Source organism: Rhinoraja longicauda, chromosome 6, assembly GCF_053455715.1.
Source record: "Rhinoraja longicauda isolate Sanriku21f chromosome 6, sRhiLon1.1, whole genome shotgun sequence".
Taxonomy (NCBI): domain Eukaryota; kingdom Metazoa; phylum Chordata; class Chondrichthyes; order Rajiformes; family Arhynchobatidae; genus Rhinoraja; species Rhinoraja longicauda.
The window spans coordinates 18,066,959-18,086,077 of NC_135958.1; the positions used below are offsets into that span (position 1 = coordinate 18,066,959).

General features: G+C 44.1%; 1 protein-coding gene across 5 annotated transcripts in view; it reads left to right on the forward strand.

Moving 5' to 3' along the window:
• LOC144594287 (RNA-binding Raly-like protein) overlaps window positions 1–19,119 on the forward strand; it is a 735,788-nt gene that overhangs the window by 417,741 nt on the left and 298,928 nt on the right. For all 5 annotated transcript variants that reach the window (XM_078400591.1, XM_078400592.1, XM_078400588.1 and 2 more), the window contains exon 4: window positions 10,435–10,554. In XM_078400591.1, coding sequence (XP_078256717.1) covers window positions 10,435–10,554 — 120 coding nt within the window. The remainder of the gene's footprint in view (window positions 1–10,434; window positions 10,555–19,119) is intronic.

Here is a 19,119-nt window from a genome sequence, read left to right on the forward strand (position 1 = left end):
GTCACCTGCGTTGATTTGCTCCGGGATCTCCGGCTTCCTCGCAAACTCCAAAGACGTACAGGTTTGTAACTTAATTAGCTTGCTATAATTGTGTGTAGGATAGTGTAACTGTCCGGGGACCATTGGTCGGCATGGACTCGGTGGGCTGAAAGGCCTGTTTCCGTGTTGTATCTCTAAACTAAACTAAACTAATTAGCGATAAACTGACGCATGTGACATTCAAGAGCTCTTCTGTGAATTGCAAAGTTTAATACTCCCTTGGTAGTGGAAGAACTGCAAGAGTTCTCAGGATCAGTGCAAGAGCCTGGATAGGTTGAATGATGTCCAAATCCGGGGGCAGTGTGTCGAGTCCCAGTATCACAGCAGATGCACTGAGTGAAGGGATGCCTCTGGGAAGGACAGGGCCTTTCCACAATGTCCATGGCTCCTTGCTCCAATCCATATTCCTGATTCCATTGGAACACATATTCCTGATTCCATTGGAAGTTACCGTCTGGTTCACATACATTTCACTACATTCCTGGTACATCAATGAGTGCATTGGTGTAGCTTCCTGGATTCATACAGGCTCGGAAATGTCATTACTTCAATCAATAATGTTTGATCCATTTGATCTCACCCTATCATTGATATTCTGTGTTCTATCCATGCCAACCCCATCTCCTCTGCAACCATTCTGCTCGCTTTCCCAGTTCTGACAAAGGATCTCTGACCTGAAACTTCGACAGGTCCCACCTGACCTACTGGGTGCTTCCAGCATCTTCTGTTTTCATTGCTGATTTACAAGGGCTGGAACCGAGTTGCAAGATGCCTTCTCCATATTCACTGTGCACTCCAACCGCTCACCACCTGTTCAGTCTTTGTTTTGCAATTTATAATGCAGGCTGCCAAGCCTCTGAGAAATTGCCATGAATCTAAAAGACTTTTCTGTCTCAATACAAATGCACTATTAATATTTAATATATTAGAATGTCAGTGTTTACAAAATGCTACAGAACAGCATGCAGATGTCTGAATCTCCTTGGCCTAATACATTAGGTCTGTTTAGCTGTCAAGGACATGGTTCAAATGGATCCAAGAGACATGGATGATGGTATCGTGCCAGGTGAGGGGTGGAGGTGGGATCACAGGCTACACAATCAATGGTAGGAGCCTATGGAGTACTGAGGATCAAAGGGAACGGTGTATAAGTCCAAAGGTCCCTGAAGATGTCAGCACAGGTAGATGAGGTGGTGAAGTAAGTAAATGGGAGACTTGCTTTCATTACAATATAAGAGCAGGGAGATGAATGCATAACTTTATGAAACATTGCTTATTCCACCGCTGGAGTACTGCGTGCAATTCAGGTTGCAACAAAGGAAGGACATGGTTGGACCAAGGAGGATGCAGATGGGATTCACTAGGAAGTTGCCTGTGATGGAGCATTTCAGTTATTAGGAGAGACAGGTTAGAAACATCGAAACATAGAAAATAGGTGCAGGAGTAGGCCATTCAGCCCTTCGAGCCAGCACCGCCATTCAATATGATCATGGCTGATCATCCAAAATCATCAGTACCCTATTCCTGCTTTCTCCCCATATCCCTTGATTCCATTAGCCCTAGGAGCAAAATCTAACTCTCTCTTGAATACATCTTGAATAGGATAGACTGGGTTTGCTTTTCGTGGAGTAGAGCAGGAGGGGGAGAAACCGGTAGAGCTGTACAAATTGTGTGGAGCAGAGAAAGGGTATATCGTGAGAAACTGTTCCCTTTAACAGAACTGTCAAAAACTGAGGACATAACTTCAGAGTAAGGGCAAGGAGAGGAAGAATTGTTTCACCTAGAGGATGGTTAGAATCTCGATCGTGCTAACTCCTGAGAATGCAGTGGAGAAAGGTAGCCTGACAATATTTTGGAAGTATCTGGCCCAACACTTGAATTGTCAAAGCTGTGGGTCAAGCGCTGGGAATGGGATTAGTTTAGATTAGTATAGATGCATTATTCATGGTCAGTATGGACATGATCTGGCCTGGCTCTGTGTTGTATGGCCCTGTTGTTACCCACCAGTAAACTGCGGTTACGATCAGCTCTTCATTTGCAGAATGGTGGCATCCCATGATTACAAATGATTAACAAAGTTAGTGGGTGTCACAGCTGCAAAGGGTACAGTTGTAGTGCAAATGTTAAATCATCCAGCAAGGAATCTTGAGGCTCAGACTACCAATCGGGTGACTACCAAAGAGTTCAAATTCTACCATGAATGCTGTAGATTTTGCATTCATTTAATAACAACAACATAAATTTGTCTTCTTGATGATGATCTAAAGTGCAATAGATTGCAAAAACCTATTTATTTATGCAATGCCGGTGAAAATTGTGGGGGAGATCAATGTTGCTCTCCCTGACTAGTTAAATGCCCTAACAAGTCACCCCATTATAAGTGGCCCACTGCCCCTTCTCAAGGTGTCCAGTTAACAGTGGCCTTGTAAGACAGAGGGGAGAATTGGAGGGGGTGTTCAGAGGCAATGTTGAACATTTTTAATATGCATGGATTCAGGAGAGAATTTCAAACATGAGGCAGAGTGTTAGTCCACACATACATTTACCCCTCCACTTACACCACGCTGTTCTGAACCTATGTAAGGGGGGGGGGAGTACAGGGAGGGGGAGATTGTACATCACCGTTCTCTTTTTTTATTTTTGATCAAGCTTTTTCTCTCGTTAAAGTTTGACTATTTGGGAACCAGTCCTTGACTGCCGCGGCAAAAGACACAAAAGACCAACTTGTGCAGCTGAACTGTGACAAAGGAACAGAAAGTGAGATTGGCTTTGAATGAGCCCCAAAGGGAAAATGAGCCAGTCTGCGAGGAAGTCTATAAATTTCCTTCTGTGAATAGGCTTAGTGTGTTCAGAGTAGTCACAGCTCTCAGCTCTGTGTGGGCCTGACAGCATTATTTTAAATTAAACTCTGCTCTATTACGGCAGCACTCAATAAATACTAGAATCAGGGAGGATGCTTCACAGCTGGTCCAAGCCCTTTCATTTCCCATTTTGGTTTATCATTTGTTTTTATTCTCAAATATATTCTCATAATTATCCCTCAACAGTGAGAGGGCATTGTGTACACGTGTATGCACATTATGCGTGTACATGTATGCGTGTGCACATGTGCTTGTGTGGGTGCATGCGCATGTGTGCAAGAAGTCCTTGGGGGTGCAGACTTTATGGAGCAGTCAGATTTATCATTTTGTTTTTTATTCCTTTCTGCTTTCCTCCTGTGCCGAGTAATACTCAATCACTCCACCCCCCCACATCCAGACTTTGCCCAAGTGTGCTCATTTTTCCAGCTGACATTTGGAAATGAGTTGTAACTAGACAGCCAAATGTCAGCTGACCTGGCCCTCTCAGGCTGGATCTGTCTGCATTGTTTTGTCCCGACTTTCTTTTTGAGTTCTAACTAGGTCACCTCTGCATTCTCACCACTGTTCTCTCGCCTACCATCATCTTTCAAGCCAATTAGAAAACAAATAGCCTCTTTCTTACCCAAATGATTGGCATCCTGACAGTATCTCCCAATATTGAAATTTCCCTAACAAATGTGCAATCAAAGATATTATGAAAATGTAAATGACCATCTTCATTCGACCTGATGTCTGTTCTGGAGATTTCAAGACAAACCAGGAGAACTAGCCAGGTTCTTGGTAGTCACGTATCAGATGAGGAGCTGGACCTGGCTGATTTCACCTGCACTGCCACATCATACACAGCCCCAGTGGTGAATTGTAGATCCTTCACCATGGTCCCAGCTTGCAACTGAGCAAATCTGGCCACTGCTTAACGGTGTAAATGGCATTTTCATCCATTTCTGTCGGGCTCAGTTGAAGAATGATCCTTGGGCCGTTTAACTTGATGGATCGGATGTAGAGATAGTCAGGATGGGCAAACACTTGGCAAATGGGGTCTAATGGGAAGTGTGGTCATGCACTTCAGTAAGAGGAATAAAGGGTGGATTATTCCAAAATGGGGAGAGAAGCAAGTGAGTGAAGTTTGAAGGGATCTAAATGTTCTAGTGCGTGAATCATAGTTAGCAGATGGGTCTAACAAGTTGTTAAGAAGGCCACAACATATAGGCCTTTATTGCATATGGGGTTGGAGTTCAACAACAGGGAGCTTTTGTTCCAGTTGTACGGTGTTACTGGGGAGACCACACCTGGAATACTACACAAAGTATTGGTCCCCTTACATAAAATATGATATAGTAACATTGGAGGCAGTCCAGAGATTCACCAGACAACCTGGGATGTCCTGCCAAGAGAGGCTAGGTAGTTTAGGTCTGTATTCAATGGAGATTAGTGTAATCGCAAAGATTTGGATTGTTTGATTAAGTGAACACAGTGATGTTCTGAATGTAATTCTTATTGGCGTTTTGCAGGCTTAACAAAAGGTTCTCAACTTTGTCTCATTGCCTCAGTCTATTTTCTCTTTTTTTTTTGACAGTGCAAATGTTTATGCACTTTCTTTTTGAAAGCACTTTGTGGATTTAGCTGCTTCAATGTTATGACTTCAAACATTGGTATGAAAATAATTCCAAACCCCTCCCAATGATTTTGTTCATGGTCTTGAACTTTAAGCTAATGTCTGGCTGTCAAGCTGCACCAGTTTTACTTCAGATTCATCACATCAGATTTGCTCATATATCTGTAGATCTCTGACATGGTCAATTAATGGTTTTTGCTCCAAAGGAAAGGAGTCTAATCTCTCCTCATAACAAACACTTCTCAACCTGCGTTATCATCATAATCAATCTATTCATCAACCTTCCATGATATTCTTAAATCAAACACTCAGATACCCTCTAGTTATAATCTAATTAACAATTAGTATCTTTTATGTTTCCTTTCAATATAGAAATACACCATTCTGTACTAGCTCTGATTCCTCCCTTCAATCCCATTTGCCCACTGATTTCCTTGTAATCTGTTCTCTCCTACATTTGCATCAGTCACCACTGATTCTCCAGTCACCCATCCACAATTTCCCATGGCCAATTAACCCGTCAATCTGCACTTCTTTGGCAAATTGAAGCACCCAGAGGAAGCCCGCAAGTCACAGAAACAAGGTGAAAACTCAACACAGCGGTCAGAATCGAACCTGGGTTGTTGGAGCTGTGAGGAAGCAACATTGTCGACTGTCCCACTGCACCACTGGGAATTTGGCACGGACTGCTCGAACCTTCATCATTAAAGTATAGTGTCACTTATGTTTTTTAATAGCTCCAAGGTGTATTGTTGAAACATTCTCTCAATGATCTGAACAACATTTACTTCTTATCCAACAACATCAAAGCACAGGGCCGGCTGATCACTGTAGTTTTCGAGCCGCATGTTAGCTTCTGAGTTTGCCTTCCTAAGGACAATCATTATACTGTGGATGTAGTTTATTGATTGAGGGTACAGTATGAATGAGAGTCATTTGTTCAGATTATTCTGCCAGGTTGTCGATATGTCCAGAGATTCATGATACGTAATTTATTTTTTGTCGGAGTCAATAGTCAAGCGTGTTTAATTGTCATATGCACTCGGAACAGAACAATGAAATTCATATAATATGAAGCTACAATATGAAATGGTATACAATATAAAATTTCATGGAATATGAGACCACCAGTGCACAAAATAATCTCCTGTTTAGTTGCAAATTTGATTCCAGGAAATTCCTGAGAATTTGTGGTGTTGTGGAGAGTGATGAAGATTGCCTAAAGTTACAACCTGATACAGATCATTTGGAGAATTAAGCAGAGTGCTGGGAGGTGGAATTAATCACAGCAAACATGAGGTGATGCATTTTGAGAATTGTGTACAGTTCTGGTCTCTGGAGCAAAGGAAGCTGAGGTGAGACCTGATAGAAGAATATATGGTGGTGGGAGGTATAAATAGGATTGGTAGCCAGATTTTTTTTTCTGATGGTTGGGATTTCAAAAACATAATTGTAAGGTGAAAGGATTAAAGGGGGTCTATCTCTCATCATCTCCCAGTCATTCACAGTTGACAAATGCACCACTTTCCTTTCATTCTTCCAAAGCAAAATAGACAGCATCTACAGCACCTTAACCACCAACGCACCTGCTCCCCCTCAAACCACCTGCCCCCCCTTATCCTGTCAACCCCTGCCTCAGTTCTCCCCAGTCTCCACCACCGACCTCTCTGACCTCTTCACAGGAATAAAAACTGCCACCTGCTCTCTGGACCCCATCCCCTCCAGCTTTGTCAAGGCCTGCCTTCCTGCTCTCTCTCCACTTATCACTGCAACAATAAACTCCTCCCTGTCCACTGGCATCGTCCCGCCATCCCTCAAAATCGCTGCTGTCACCCCCATTCTGAAAAAACCTGGTCTCAACCCTGACACCCCAAACAACTTCAGACCAATCTCCAACCTACCCTTTCTGTCCAAAGTTTTGGAACGCACTGTAGCTTCTCAACTCAAATACCACCTCTCTACCAATAACCTGTATGAAACTTTCCAATCCGGATTCCGCTCCAACCACAGTACTGAAACTGCACTCCTCAAAATCACAAACGACCTTTTCCTCTCCTCTGACGCTGGCAACCTCCACATCCTCATCCTACTTGACCTCAGCGCCGCCTTTGACACCATAAATCACTCCATTCTCCTCACCCGACTTGAAACCTCCTTTAACATCACCGGCACAGCCCTATCCTGGATCAAATCTTACCTCTCTGACAGGCACCAGTTCATCTCCATTAACAACTGTAAATCCCCCACCGCTCCCCTCCCCCAAGGTGTCCCCCAAGGCTCAGTCCTTGGCCCCCTCCTCTTCATCCTCTACCTGTTCCCCCTTGGTCAATTAATCCGCCGTCATGGTCTCAACTTCCACTGCTTCGCCGATGATATCCAGCTCCTCATCTCCACCAAGTTAATCTCCACCACCACACACTCTACACTGACAAACTGCATCACTGAAATAAAATCTTGGCTTCAATCAAATTTCCTCAAACTCAACTGCAACAAATCTGAAATCATCATCATTGGTCCAAAAACGCTCACCAAATCCACCCAAAACTTCATCCTCAATATTGATGGTCTCCCAGTATCCACCTCCCCTCACATCCGGAATCTTGGAATCATCTTTGATCAAACCCTCTCCTTCGGCAAACACATCAAACACATCACAAAGACAGCCTTCTTCCACCTCAAAAACATCGCCCGTCTCCGTCCATCCCTCTCCTCCACAGCTGCAGAAACCCTCATCCACGCCTTCATCACCTCCCGTCTGGACTACTGCAACAGCCTCCTCTATGGCTCACCCTCAAAAATCATCAGTAAACTTCAACACATTCAAAACTCCGCTGCCCGTCTACTCACCCACTCCCCGATCCGTGACCATATCACCCCCGTCCTTTACAAGCTCCACTGGCTCCCCATTCCCCAGAGAATCCAGTACAAAATCCTCCTCATGACCTACAAAGCCCTCCATAATCTGGCCCCATCCTACCTGACTGACCTCCTCCACAGGCACATTCCCACCTGCACCCTCCGCTCTGCTGCTGCCAACCTCCTGTCCCCCCCCATCCGGACCAAACTCAGATCCTGGGGGGACAGGGCTTTCTCCATCGCTGCTCCCACCCTCTGGAACTCACTACCCCAAACCGTCAGAGACTCCTCCTCACTCACCACATTCAAAACATTACTGAAGTCTCACCTGTTCAGCACTGCCTTCAACCACTGACCGTCACCTCACCTTCTGTCTCCTTTTTCTGTTCGTTTACTTATTTATCTATTTATTTTCTTCTCTATGTTCTAGTAATCCCTGTAAAGCGTCTTTGAGTGTTTGAAAAGCGCTATATAAATGTAATGCATTATTATTATTATTATTATCTCAGGTTTTTACATAGAGTGATTGATATCTTTGACTTGCTGCTATATTTAAGATGCATTTAGATGGACATGAACAGGCATGTCGTAGATGGATATGGTCTGAATGCAGGCAAATGTAATTAATGTGGACGGGCAACTAATTTATTACAGAATAGTCATCTTTTTGAAGATACGGGAAGGAATAGGAAAATTGAGTCATGGAGTTATCCTTGAGGGAAATGGCCCATAATGCCAAGCACACAATTTGGTTTTCCAACTTTATTCTCCCCGCATACCGATCAACTGACCTACCCCCCTGGGCTTGTTTACGGTGGTCAATTAAACTAGCAATCTGCATGTCTTTGGAATGTGGGCAAAAACTGGAGCACCCGGGGAATTCAACAGAGAACTTGCAAACTCCACACAGGCTGAAGGTCTGGGTTGAACCCAGGTTGCTGGTGCATTGAGGCATCAGGTCCACTAGTTGCACCGCTCTGTGTACATTGGAAATAAGGGATGCAAAATACTATGCCAGAGAAGGCATCCAGCACAAGGAATGAAGTGACATTTGGTAAACATCAAGCTTTAGACGAAATGATCAAATAAATGTTGGAACATAAACCATGCAGTAAAAATGGAAGGTAGACACGAAATGCTGGAGTAACTCAGTGGGACAGGCAGCATCTCTGGAGAGAAGGAATGGGTGACGTTTCGGGTCGAGACCCTTCTTCAGACTGATGTCAGGAGAGGGGGCGGGACAGAGATAGAATGTAGTCTACATTCTACCAGAGATAGATTATATTCTATCTCGGTCCTGCCCACTCCCCTGACATCAGTCTGAAGAAGGGTCTCGACCCGAAATGTCACCCATTCCTTCTCTCCAGAGATGCTGCCTGTCCCGCTGAGTTACTCCAGCATTTTATGTCTACCTTTGATTTAAGCCAGCTTCTGCAGTTCTTTCCTACACAGTAAAAATAGAAGATAGTATTTGTCCTATACCTTTGGCACACTAGGTACGCCCCAATGTACTTTCCAGAAAATGCAATGCTCTTGAAGTGTGGTTACTGTGTTCCTGAGATGTAGTAACTAGTTTGTGGGAGGTCCCACCAACATTGGATGAGCATGACCGTAGGATTCAAGGAAATATACGGCACCTGTTAATTCTTATATTGTTGTGTAATCTGTTTCATTGACCATGCTTCAGGGACATTCACCGTGACCAAGAGGGAAAACCCTTTCTTGCTCCTTTAAATAGTGTGTAGGGATCCTGAGTACACAGACAGGGCTTCAGATTAGTAACTCTCTGACACTGCAGCACTCCCTTGGCACATGAGATGTCCGTTTAAATAATATGCACTTTAGATGAGAGCCTTCCTGTGTGACAGGATAGGTACAACACATGGATCCCTAGTAATGTTACCTCACTGCTATGGAGGGCGTGCAGCGTAGGTTCACTAGGTTAATTCCCGGAATGGCGGGACTGTCGTATGTTGAAAGGCTGGAACGATTGGGCTTGTATACACTGGAATTTAGAAGGATGAGGGGGGATCTTATTGAAACATATAAGATAATTAGGGGATTGGACACATTAGAGGCAGATAACATGTTCCCAATGTTGGGGGAGTCCAGAACAAGGGGCCACAGTTTGAGAATAAGGGGTAGGCCATTTAGAACGGAGATGAGGAAGAACTTTTTCAGTCAGAGGGTGGTGAAGGTGTGGAATTCTCTGCCTCAGAAGGCAGTGGAGGCCAGTTCGTTGGATGCTTTCAAGAGAGAGCTGGATAGAGCTCTTAAGGATAGCGGAGTGAGGGGGTATGGGGAGAAGGCAGGAACGGGGTACTGATTGAGAGTGATCAGCCATGATCGCATTGAATGGCGGTGCTGGCTCGAAGGGCTGAATGGCCTACTCCTGCACCTATTGTCTATTGTCTATTGTCTATTGAGACGTGTTTCTATTCAATTCTTTATCTTGAATTGGGATGACAATGGTGGGAATGTTGGGAGAGGACATCCCACATTTAGAGGTGTAGGATGGAGCATCCCTGCCCTCTTGCCATCCCGTGCGTGACCTCTGGCGAGAGAATTCTAATTACTGTTGTTTTCTGCCATGTAAAGACAACCTTTAAGTTCCCTCTCAGAATGGCAGAGGAGAATGACACTGCACCGTCGGTCTTTCTTCAACAACACTTGCACTCAGTTTGGTGTTTTCCGGTTAGTTTAGTTTAGTTCAGTTTAGAGATACAGCGTGGAAACAGGCCCTTCCGTGCCGACTGACCGCTCATTAACACTACCCTACACACACTAGAGACTATTTACAATGATACCAAGGCAATTAACCTACAAACCTGTACAACTTTGGAGTGTGGGAGGAAACCAGGGCTCCCAGAGAAAACCCACGTAGGTCACGGGGAGATCGTACAAGCTGTAAAGACGGCACCCATAGTCAGGATTGAACCCGGGTCTCTGGCGCTGCAAGGCAGCAACCTGACCGCTGCGTTACTGTGCCGCTCACGTGTGTTGGTATGCATTCTGCTCATTTTGTTGATTTACTTTGTTCTCTCCATCTTTCTCTTCCCACAGACTGCTTCCCCCCACGTATCCGCCTCCAGCCAGGGGCCAGAGATGCTCTGGACTGGCGGCACCTCTATCGTCTTCAATGTCACTCCGCAATCAGCTGGCGGGACCTGCGGCTTGAGCAGGGTGAGTCCAACCTCTTCCAATGTTGACTTCTTCGCTTTGTCTCCACCTGCTTTCTTCCTGGTTTCCCTCCTCAAGGCAGACATTGCCCTACCCACCGATGAGGAGATCAGTTCCACCCAAAGTTGTTCCTGCAGTTGATGGGTGGCAGCTGAAATGCATCCAACTCAACCAATTGTGCTAATAATTTTGATGGACCATTAACCTCCATCTCCCCTTCACCTTCCCCTGAAGCTGGGTGGTGATTCTATGGCAGAGAGAAAGAGAAATCCAAGTAATATTTCTCTCTCCCTACCCATGTGATGTTGAGGATAATTGACGCATGCAATATTATCCTCACTGAGAGTAACTGAGTGTGTGAAGGCACATAGGCTGTGGCCTTCAAAGTCTGTATGAGGTGGAATCACAGTCCTGTCAATCTTTAAAGTAACCTTCCCTGCTACATGATCATCTACTCAGGAAGATTGGAAACATTGAAAGTTACAGAGTGAAATGCTTCATTAATAACAGAGGGTGCTTACTCATATTGCTCAGATCCTTCAAGAAAGTGGAGACTATCATAAAATGACGCTGGTTTTATTTCTATGCCTTCCTTGTGTATCTTTCTGTGTTAGCACTGCAGAGGTGTTAACGTAAGCTGATGTTCTGGCCAATATGCGTCTCTGCTCTGAGCAGATTCCCATAATGAAAAAATTATGGAAACTATTCCAAACTAATGAAACACATTTGCCTCAGTGCATTCAATTATCAGCATGCTACAGTACATTTTTAGATATAATAATTAATTCATGACATTCAGGGCTATTTTTATCCTTATTTTTGTAAAAGTGGCACTTAAATTGACTTATTTTATCCCTGCCTCAGACTTTAGCCTTTTTGCTCTTCCCTCTCAGCTTTCCTCTCCTTGTTCTGCTTTCCCCTCACCTGTCAGCTTTCCATTCCTATTCTTGCTTCCTCTCAAAGATAGACACAGAATATTGGAGTAACTCAGTGGGACAGGCAGCATCTACTGGAGAGAAGGAATGGGTGACGTTTCGGGTCGAGACCCTTCATCAGTCTGATCAGTCTGAAGAAGAGTCTCGACCTGAAACTTCACCCGTTCCTTCTCTCCAGAGATGCTGCCTGTCCCGCTGAGTTACTCCAGCATTTGGTGTCTATCTTCGATTAAAGCCAGCATCTGCAGTTGTTTCCTACACATCTTCCTTCTTCTCACCCCTCTGCATCCTTTTGTCTCCCTTCCTCCACTCTACATGATCACAGGAAAATAGGAGCAGGAGTAGGTCACCAGTCCCATCAAGCTTCCCCCACCATTCAATGTGATCGTGGCTGATCAATGCTGGCCTCAACTCCTCTTCTGTTCCATTTCCCTCATAGCCCTCAATTCCTCAATCATTCAAATATTTCAGCACCGCCACCTTAAATATATGTAATGATCCTGGCACTGCAACCCTCAGGGGCAGAGAGAGCCAGAAATGCACTTATTTTATTAGTTCAGGGACCAAATTCAATAAATACTAAAACATTTCCCACAAAGCTTGAAGCCACCAGGGATTACAGATGCTGAAATCTGGACCAAAAAAAACAACTGCTGGAGGATCTCAGTGGGTCGAGCTGTATCTGTGGAGGTAAAGGAACAATTGATGTTTCAGTTCGAGACCCTGTATCAGGACTGAGAGTGTAGAGAGATGAAAGCGGGTATATAGATAGATATAGAGGATGGTAGATGATAGGTGGAAACAGATTAAAAAAAGGACCATGGGTATATGGGAACAGGTGGGGGAAAGGATAGGAAATGTGAATAAAGGGAGCGGGGAGGGGATAGGAAAGGTGAACAAAGGGAATAGATAGATATGTGGGTGATGGACAGATATAACCAGATGAAAGAGGGTGATGATTCGAGGTAACCAGGTGGATGGGATGGAAAATATGATGAAAGTGAGAGGTTCTGGGTGGGTTGGTGAGAGTGAGTAAGGAATACAAGGGGTTTGGGGTACCTTAAATTGGAAAAAAATGATGTTTTTATCATTGGGCTGCAGGTGACACAAGCAAATTATGAGATGCTGCTCTTATAGTTTGTGTTTGGCCTCACCATGACAGTGGAGAAGGCTACAGATGGACAAGTTGGCATGGGATTGGGATGGGAAGAAGTAACAAACTAGTCTATCCTCGGTCTTGATCTTGTAGTGGAGGTTTCATTGCATTACAATAGATGAGTTTAGAGGAGGTCCGTGTGAATGTCTGCCTCACCTGAAAGGACTGTTTAGGTACCTGGATGGTGGCAAGGGTGGAGGTGTAGGAACAGGTGTTGCACCTCCTACAGTTGCAGAGGGAAGTGCCAGGGAGCACGGAGGGCTGGACGAGAGGAGATACTTGAAATGCGGAGTCACAAGGAGAATAGTCCGTGCAGAGATGGGAGGATGAAGCTGGTGGTGAGCTCACTGCAGCTGGCCAACATGACAACGAATGAAGTACCAGATACGGGTGAAAGATGTGGATCAGAAAAGCAATCTCTACCCTGTCAGGAAGGAGGGTGGTTGAGAGCAGACATGCAGGGGATGGAGAAGATGCAGAAGAGGGCTCCAGCATCACGTCCTGAAGGAGGACTTTTCAGAAGTCCGAAAGTCGAAAGCCTCATCTTCAGAACCTTTACAGTGAGGAGTCAGATAAAATAAGGGATGGGGATGGTGTCCTGACATGGGACGGGATAGGAGGAGGTAGCTGGTGATCTAATTTTCCTCCAATACCTTGGGCTCTTATGTATGCACCAGTTCTTACGTGGTACCTTATCAAAGGCATTTTTATGTAACTACACCACATCTACAGCTTCCCCTTCTATCAAACATTCCTGTTATTTTCTCAAAGAATTTGAGAAAATTTGTCAAGCATGACTTACATTCATATAACCATGTTGATTAGCTTTGATTATATTCGACTTTCCTAAATCATTATTTTCCATTTTCTTTGCTTATTGACTCTAGCATCTTGCTAACAGTGAACGTTAAACTAACTGGCTCACACTTCCCTACCGTCTATCATCCTTTTTTGAAACAGGGAGTCAATGAGCTGTTTGTCAATCTTCTGGTACCCAGGATTTAGTTTGGAGTTGTAAATCTATCATATTGTGGCCACTAGATCTTTAACCACAAGATTTCTTCTTAATGCCTCATTAAGCTACCTCCACTCTCTACTTCCCTCTCCTCTCTCTGCTTCCCCCTCCACTCTCTACTTCCCTCTCCTCTCTCTGCTTCCCCCTCCACTCTCTACTTCCCCCTCCTCTCTCTGCTTCCTCTCCACTCACTGTGTCTCCCTCTTCTTTGCATCTCCTTCTGCTCTGCCTATCCACTCCTCTCCTCTTTCCTCTCTTCATCCTCATCTGCACTCCTTCCTTCCTTCCTTCCTTCCTTCTCTCTCTCTCTCTCTCTCTCTCTGCCCTCTACCCTTTCTCCACCTCACCCTGCTTTGCCTCTCCTATCCACTCTTCCTCTCCTGCCACACGCCTGTGAATTGATCAGGATATGGGACTGAACATAACGTAGATAAAACGCTGCAATAATATATGAAATGTGGTGCTTTGTGTGAAATACAGATGGACAGAATCTGGAGCAGAGTGGGCCAGGACAGAGCAGTGAAGCTTGCACAAATGCTCTGGACTTCTACTTTGCTCTGCGTTGGAATCCATCTGGGGAACTTTACAATGGTGAAACGGATAGAATTTTTCAGCAGTTCTGCAGAACCAATGATCTCAAGTATCTGAGAAGCACTTTCTGCTTTCCTGCTGCTTATACGATGGCTCTAAAAAGTACAAAAGCGAAGAGTACGTTAAAAAAGGTGAAACTGTGCTCGGTTGAAAAACTGCCCATGCTGATATTACATCCAAATAAGCCTGACAATGTGTCTGTAATTCAAGACAGCATTATAGTACACCATGCTCACTATAAGCATTTTGCAATTGTGTCATCGCCCCTTTAAGGCTAAGATTTTTACTGTGGCACGTTGAAAAGGTATGGAGATATTTTAATTCAGTATTACTAAAAGCCAGGACCTGTCGGCAACATAATTCATTGCATGCATTGTGGTCCTGAAGATTAGAAGCTTAGATAGCATTGCTATAACAACCTTGCAGCTGCCTTTATTCCAAGCTGGGAATTAAGATGCTGTTTAATAGGGTTTAACGGAATTGCTATCCTGTTGTGTTGGCTTCTATTTTTAAAAGAAGTGATGACTCCAGTGGAGATTTTTCATAGTCAAATGTCACGTTCAGAGTGAGCTTTCCCTGCAGGCACCAACAGCTCTTTGCCCAGTCTCACAGGGTAAACTGAAGGAGGTGCTAAGAAGCTTTAACAAAACAAATTTATAGCTTAGTTCTGGATGTCCAGTGGTCATGTGTGCTTGTGTGTATGTGTGTTTGTATGTTTGTGCACTCGCACGCTTCCATGTGCATGTTGTGTTTACATGTGTGTATGTGTGCACACACGTTCTTTTGTGTGTGTGTGTGTGTGTGTGCGTGTGTGTGTGTGTGTGCGTGTGCGTGTGTGTGCGTGTGTGTATGTATTTAAGCACATCGGAAACTTCTAAGAAGCCATTTTGTTTCCTGCAGGCAGATGCTTCCAGGAAAAACATTGTCCCTATCCAGGCACTCCAGAGTGTTTGTGAGGTTTAAACTTGCTGAGCTAGTAGGTCCTTCTGTTTCTATAAATCCATGTGTAGATGGGAGAAATTCACATGTAGTCCAGGATTTAATTTCAGAACAAACTTTATTACAAATTGGCCAACTTGGAGACTCGTGACCTAGGCCAGATGTTCTCCTGTCCTAGGGCAGATGCACACAGATTCAAAGCACACATCGCTTTTTATACAATCCCTTATCTACATTTCCCCTCCCCTGGAGTCTATGGACTGGTTGCTAGGCAGTATCGAGGCACAGGCTCACTTATGATATTATTTGCAATGGTCACAGAGACTGGTATAATCAGTTTCAATCAGGTTACATTGAGGCCCCTGATCTTACATATTGGGCCTAACCCACTGTCCACTTTAACTGCCTATTGTCCCTTTACACCTTGTTAAAGTGGTTGGATTCCTTGTGTTGTGGCACTTTGATTTGCGAGTACCAGCAAATTCACTGGAAGGATAAGCGATCCAACCCCCCCAGGCCAACATCCCCAGTGTTGAGGCTTCAGCCATTCCCAGTTAGAGGGAATGGCTCAAGGATGTCCAAAGAGCAGCCTTGAAGAAAACCTCCCTCACTGATTCCTGGGAATACCTGATCCATGACTGCTCAAAGTGGAGCATGGAGATGGTGTTGAGAACTTCAAGCCCATGCACTGGGAACACACAAGAGGCCCAACAGTAGTCCCTGTCAACCTGCCCCATCTGCGGAAGGGTTCTGCAGGATTCTCACATTGCCCTCACCCAGCCACCTCAGAATGGACAAACGATCCCAAGGGACTGCTGCAGAAGAAGATTGTATCCCCTCTTCCCATCCGCATGAGAGAGCTTCAGCTCATAGCAGTTTGATTTTGCCGTTGCTCAACCCATGAGGAACCATTACCATTGATCCAGGTGCAAACAGATGATCATAATGGATAATTTCTCCAGTTGTAAAATAGCATTACCCTTCCAGCAACCTTCTACAGACCGACTCCGGTACATTTCATGCAATTATGGATTTGGCAATTTCCTTTTTGTGGCAAATTATAGGAAACCGATTATCTGATTTCTTTGTTAGCATTCACTGTTGAACTTAATTGGAGTTTAATGATATTCTTCTAAGCTCCCTTGACAATATAATATCTGTAGCCTAATTATGTCTCTCTAAGGTGAGAAAATACTCACATGTGTGAGACAAACAAAGATTAAAGGTCAGTACTGATAAAAAAGATTAAATGAAGGAATACAGAGACACAAGGAACTGCAGATGTTGGAATCTAGTGCAAAGCACAGTGTGCTGGAGTAACAGCGCGTTAGGCAGCATCTATGGAGAGGCAAGCAAAGGTTGATGACCCATCATCAGAACTGGATAAAAAAGATAGAATTGAGGAAGTTTTAAAACACAGAGCTTGCTGGGGGATGGAAGAACAGGAGGAAAAACAAAGGTGTGTGTGATAGGACGAATGGCAGAGAAATCAAACAACAAAAAGGATGATGGCTCAGGGTGCACGAGCTGATTACCACACAGGGCCCAAGAGGCCGCAGAGCAGCAAGTCAAACAAGGCAATCAATGGGTTCAGTGCAGGAAAGTAACACTGAAGTAAAAGTTCAGCCACAATGTCAGTGAATGAGAGAGCAGTCACAAGGGACTGGATGCCCTATTCCTGCTTCTGTTTCTTGCGGAAGAGATGTTCCACCAGCTTTATGTTGAACCTCAAAGTGGAATGCTAAGAGTAAAGAAGACAGAGCAGTCTTGTAGCCAATGACCAGGTGATCCTTGTGGAGATTTGTTACTCCAGACTGCAGTCTCCAATCTGCACTTAGTCTCCCAAGTACAGAAGAGACTAGATTATGAGCATCAAATAAATTAATGTGAATCCAAAGAAGCTCATGTTAATTACTACTTCATCTCGCCAGAGTGTTTGGGAATTCTGAATGAACAGGAAAGAGGAAGGCAATAAGCCTTAGAGTCATATAGCACTGAATCAAGCCCTTCAATTAGACACCGACCTTTTTGTCCATTTACACTGATCTAATTTTCACGCATTAGGACTGTATCCTTCTATGTCCTATCTGTTTCAGTGTCTGCCTTTATACCTCTAAAACATGGTAATTGTATCTGATTCCACTACCTCCTCTGGGAGTGTGTTCTAGATATCAACCACTCCCTGTATAAAAGGGGAAATGTTGCATCTCTAGGGGTTTCAAACATTTTGCATCGTCTACCGACAGGAGCGGGGAGAAAAGGGAATGACTGGGGTAGAAAAGATCCTTGATTATATTGGCTGCTTTCTCGAAGCAGTGTGAATTGCAAATGGAGGTTCTATGCTCTATGTTTCTATGTTCTATGAGTCAATGGTGAGGAGTCTGGTCTGTGTTGGACTGGGCTACAACTCTGCAACTTCTTGTGATCTTGGGCAGAAGTTGTTCCAAACCAAGCTATGATGCAACCCGACAGTATGCTTCTATGGTGCATCTACAGAAGTTCCTAAGAATCATTGGAGATATGCCAAACCTCTTCAGTCTCATGAGGAAGTAGAGGCCTGGTGTGCTCTTTGGCATTTGCTTCAATATAGTTGCTCCATAACAGATTTTTGGTATTATTTACGTCTAGGAACTTGAAGCTCTCAACCATTTCCACATCGGCACCATTGATGCTGAGGGGGACATGTACTCCATCACGCTTCCTGAAGTCGATAACTAGCTCCTTCATCTTGCTGATATAGAGGGAGAGATTGTTGTCCTGACACTATATTGCTAAGCTCACTATCTTCTTCCTGCACTCCGTTTCATCATTGTTCGAGATCCAGCATACCACTATATGCAAACTTGTAAATGGAGTTAAGAGTAGTATTTAGTCGCAAAGTTGTAAGTGTATAGGGAGAAAAGTAAGGGACTGAGAATGCATTGTTGCAGGAGTTGAGAATTATAATGCCTCTCCTTACTCATTGTAGTCTGTGGGTCATAAAGTTGAGGATCCAGTGGCAGAGGGGAGATGCTGACACCTAGGTTCAGGCGATTGGAGATTATGGTTATGGATGGACTTATGGTGTTAAAGGCATACTTATAGCCAGTAAATAAGAGTATGATGTGGGTGTCCTTTTAGATGTTCCAGAGATGAGTGTAAGGGGAAAAAAATGGAGTCAAGGTAAGAAGTACTATATCAAATGCCTTCTTGAGAACTGCTCTTAACTTGGTGTGCATAATGCCATAATGCACCATTGAAAAGAAGTCAAAATGCATGATTACTGTGTAATAGCACTTCTTATAGTACATAAGGAGTACTATTTCACTGTCATCATGCATTTCTCTGACTTCTGTTCAATTATGGCATTATGCACACCATGTTAAGAGCAGCTCTCAAGAAGGCATTTGATATAAATTTCACCTTATCTGTGATTTCTAATATCAGCTTCCAAGTTGCTTTCCCAAAAGTAATGGCAAAGTTACAGAGAGTTCCCAGTAGAAACGGAGAAGTTGACAAATGCACAGCACCTCCGTCGTTTCAATTAAAATAGTGTGGGGGGAGGGAAGAGGGAGTGAGTTCAGTCAAATGGGCTCTCTCCCTTTGACTCGATTGATCAGTCTGTCCGCATTTAACATTACTTTACTAGAATTATTGTATTGTCTAATCAGTATTAACAGCAGCCTCTAATAAATGAATCTCAACTCACAAAGTAAACCTAAAATCTTAAAAGAACCCCACCGACCCCCACCTTTCATGATACGTGGTTGTCACCTCCAATGAAATACAGTTGTGGTTACATAGAAATGGAGGATGGTGAGGATGAACCTTGCTTTGAAAGTCTGATCACCATAGCTATCTGATATCATCAACTGTGAGATCCTGTGCCATTTCCAGGAATATCCAGGTCATGTATGGCAAGAGTGTAATGACTCAGAATACACTCTGGAGCT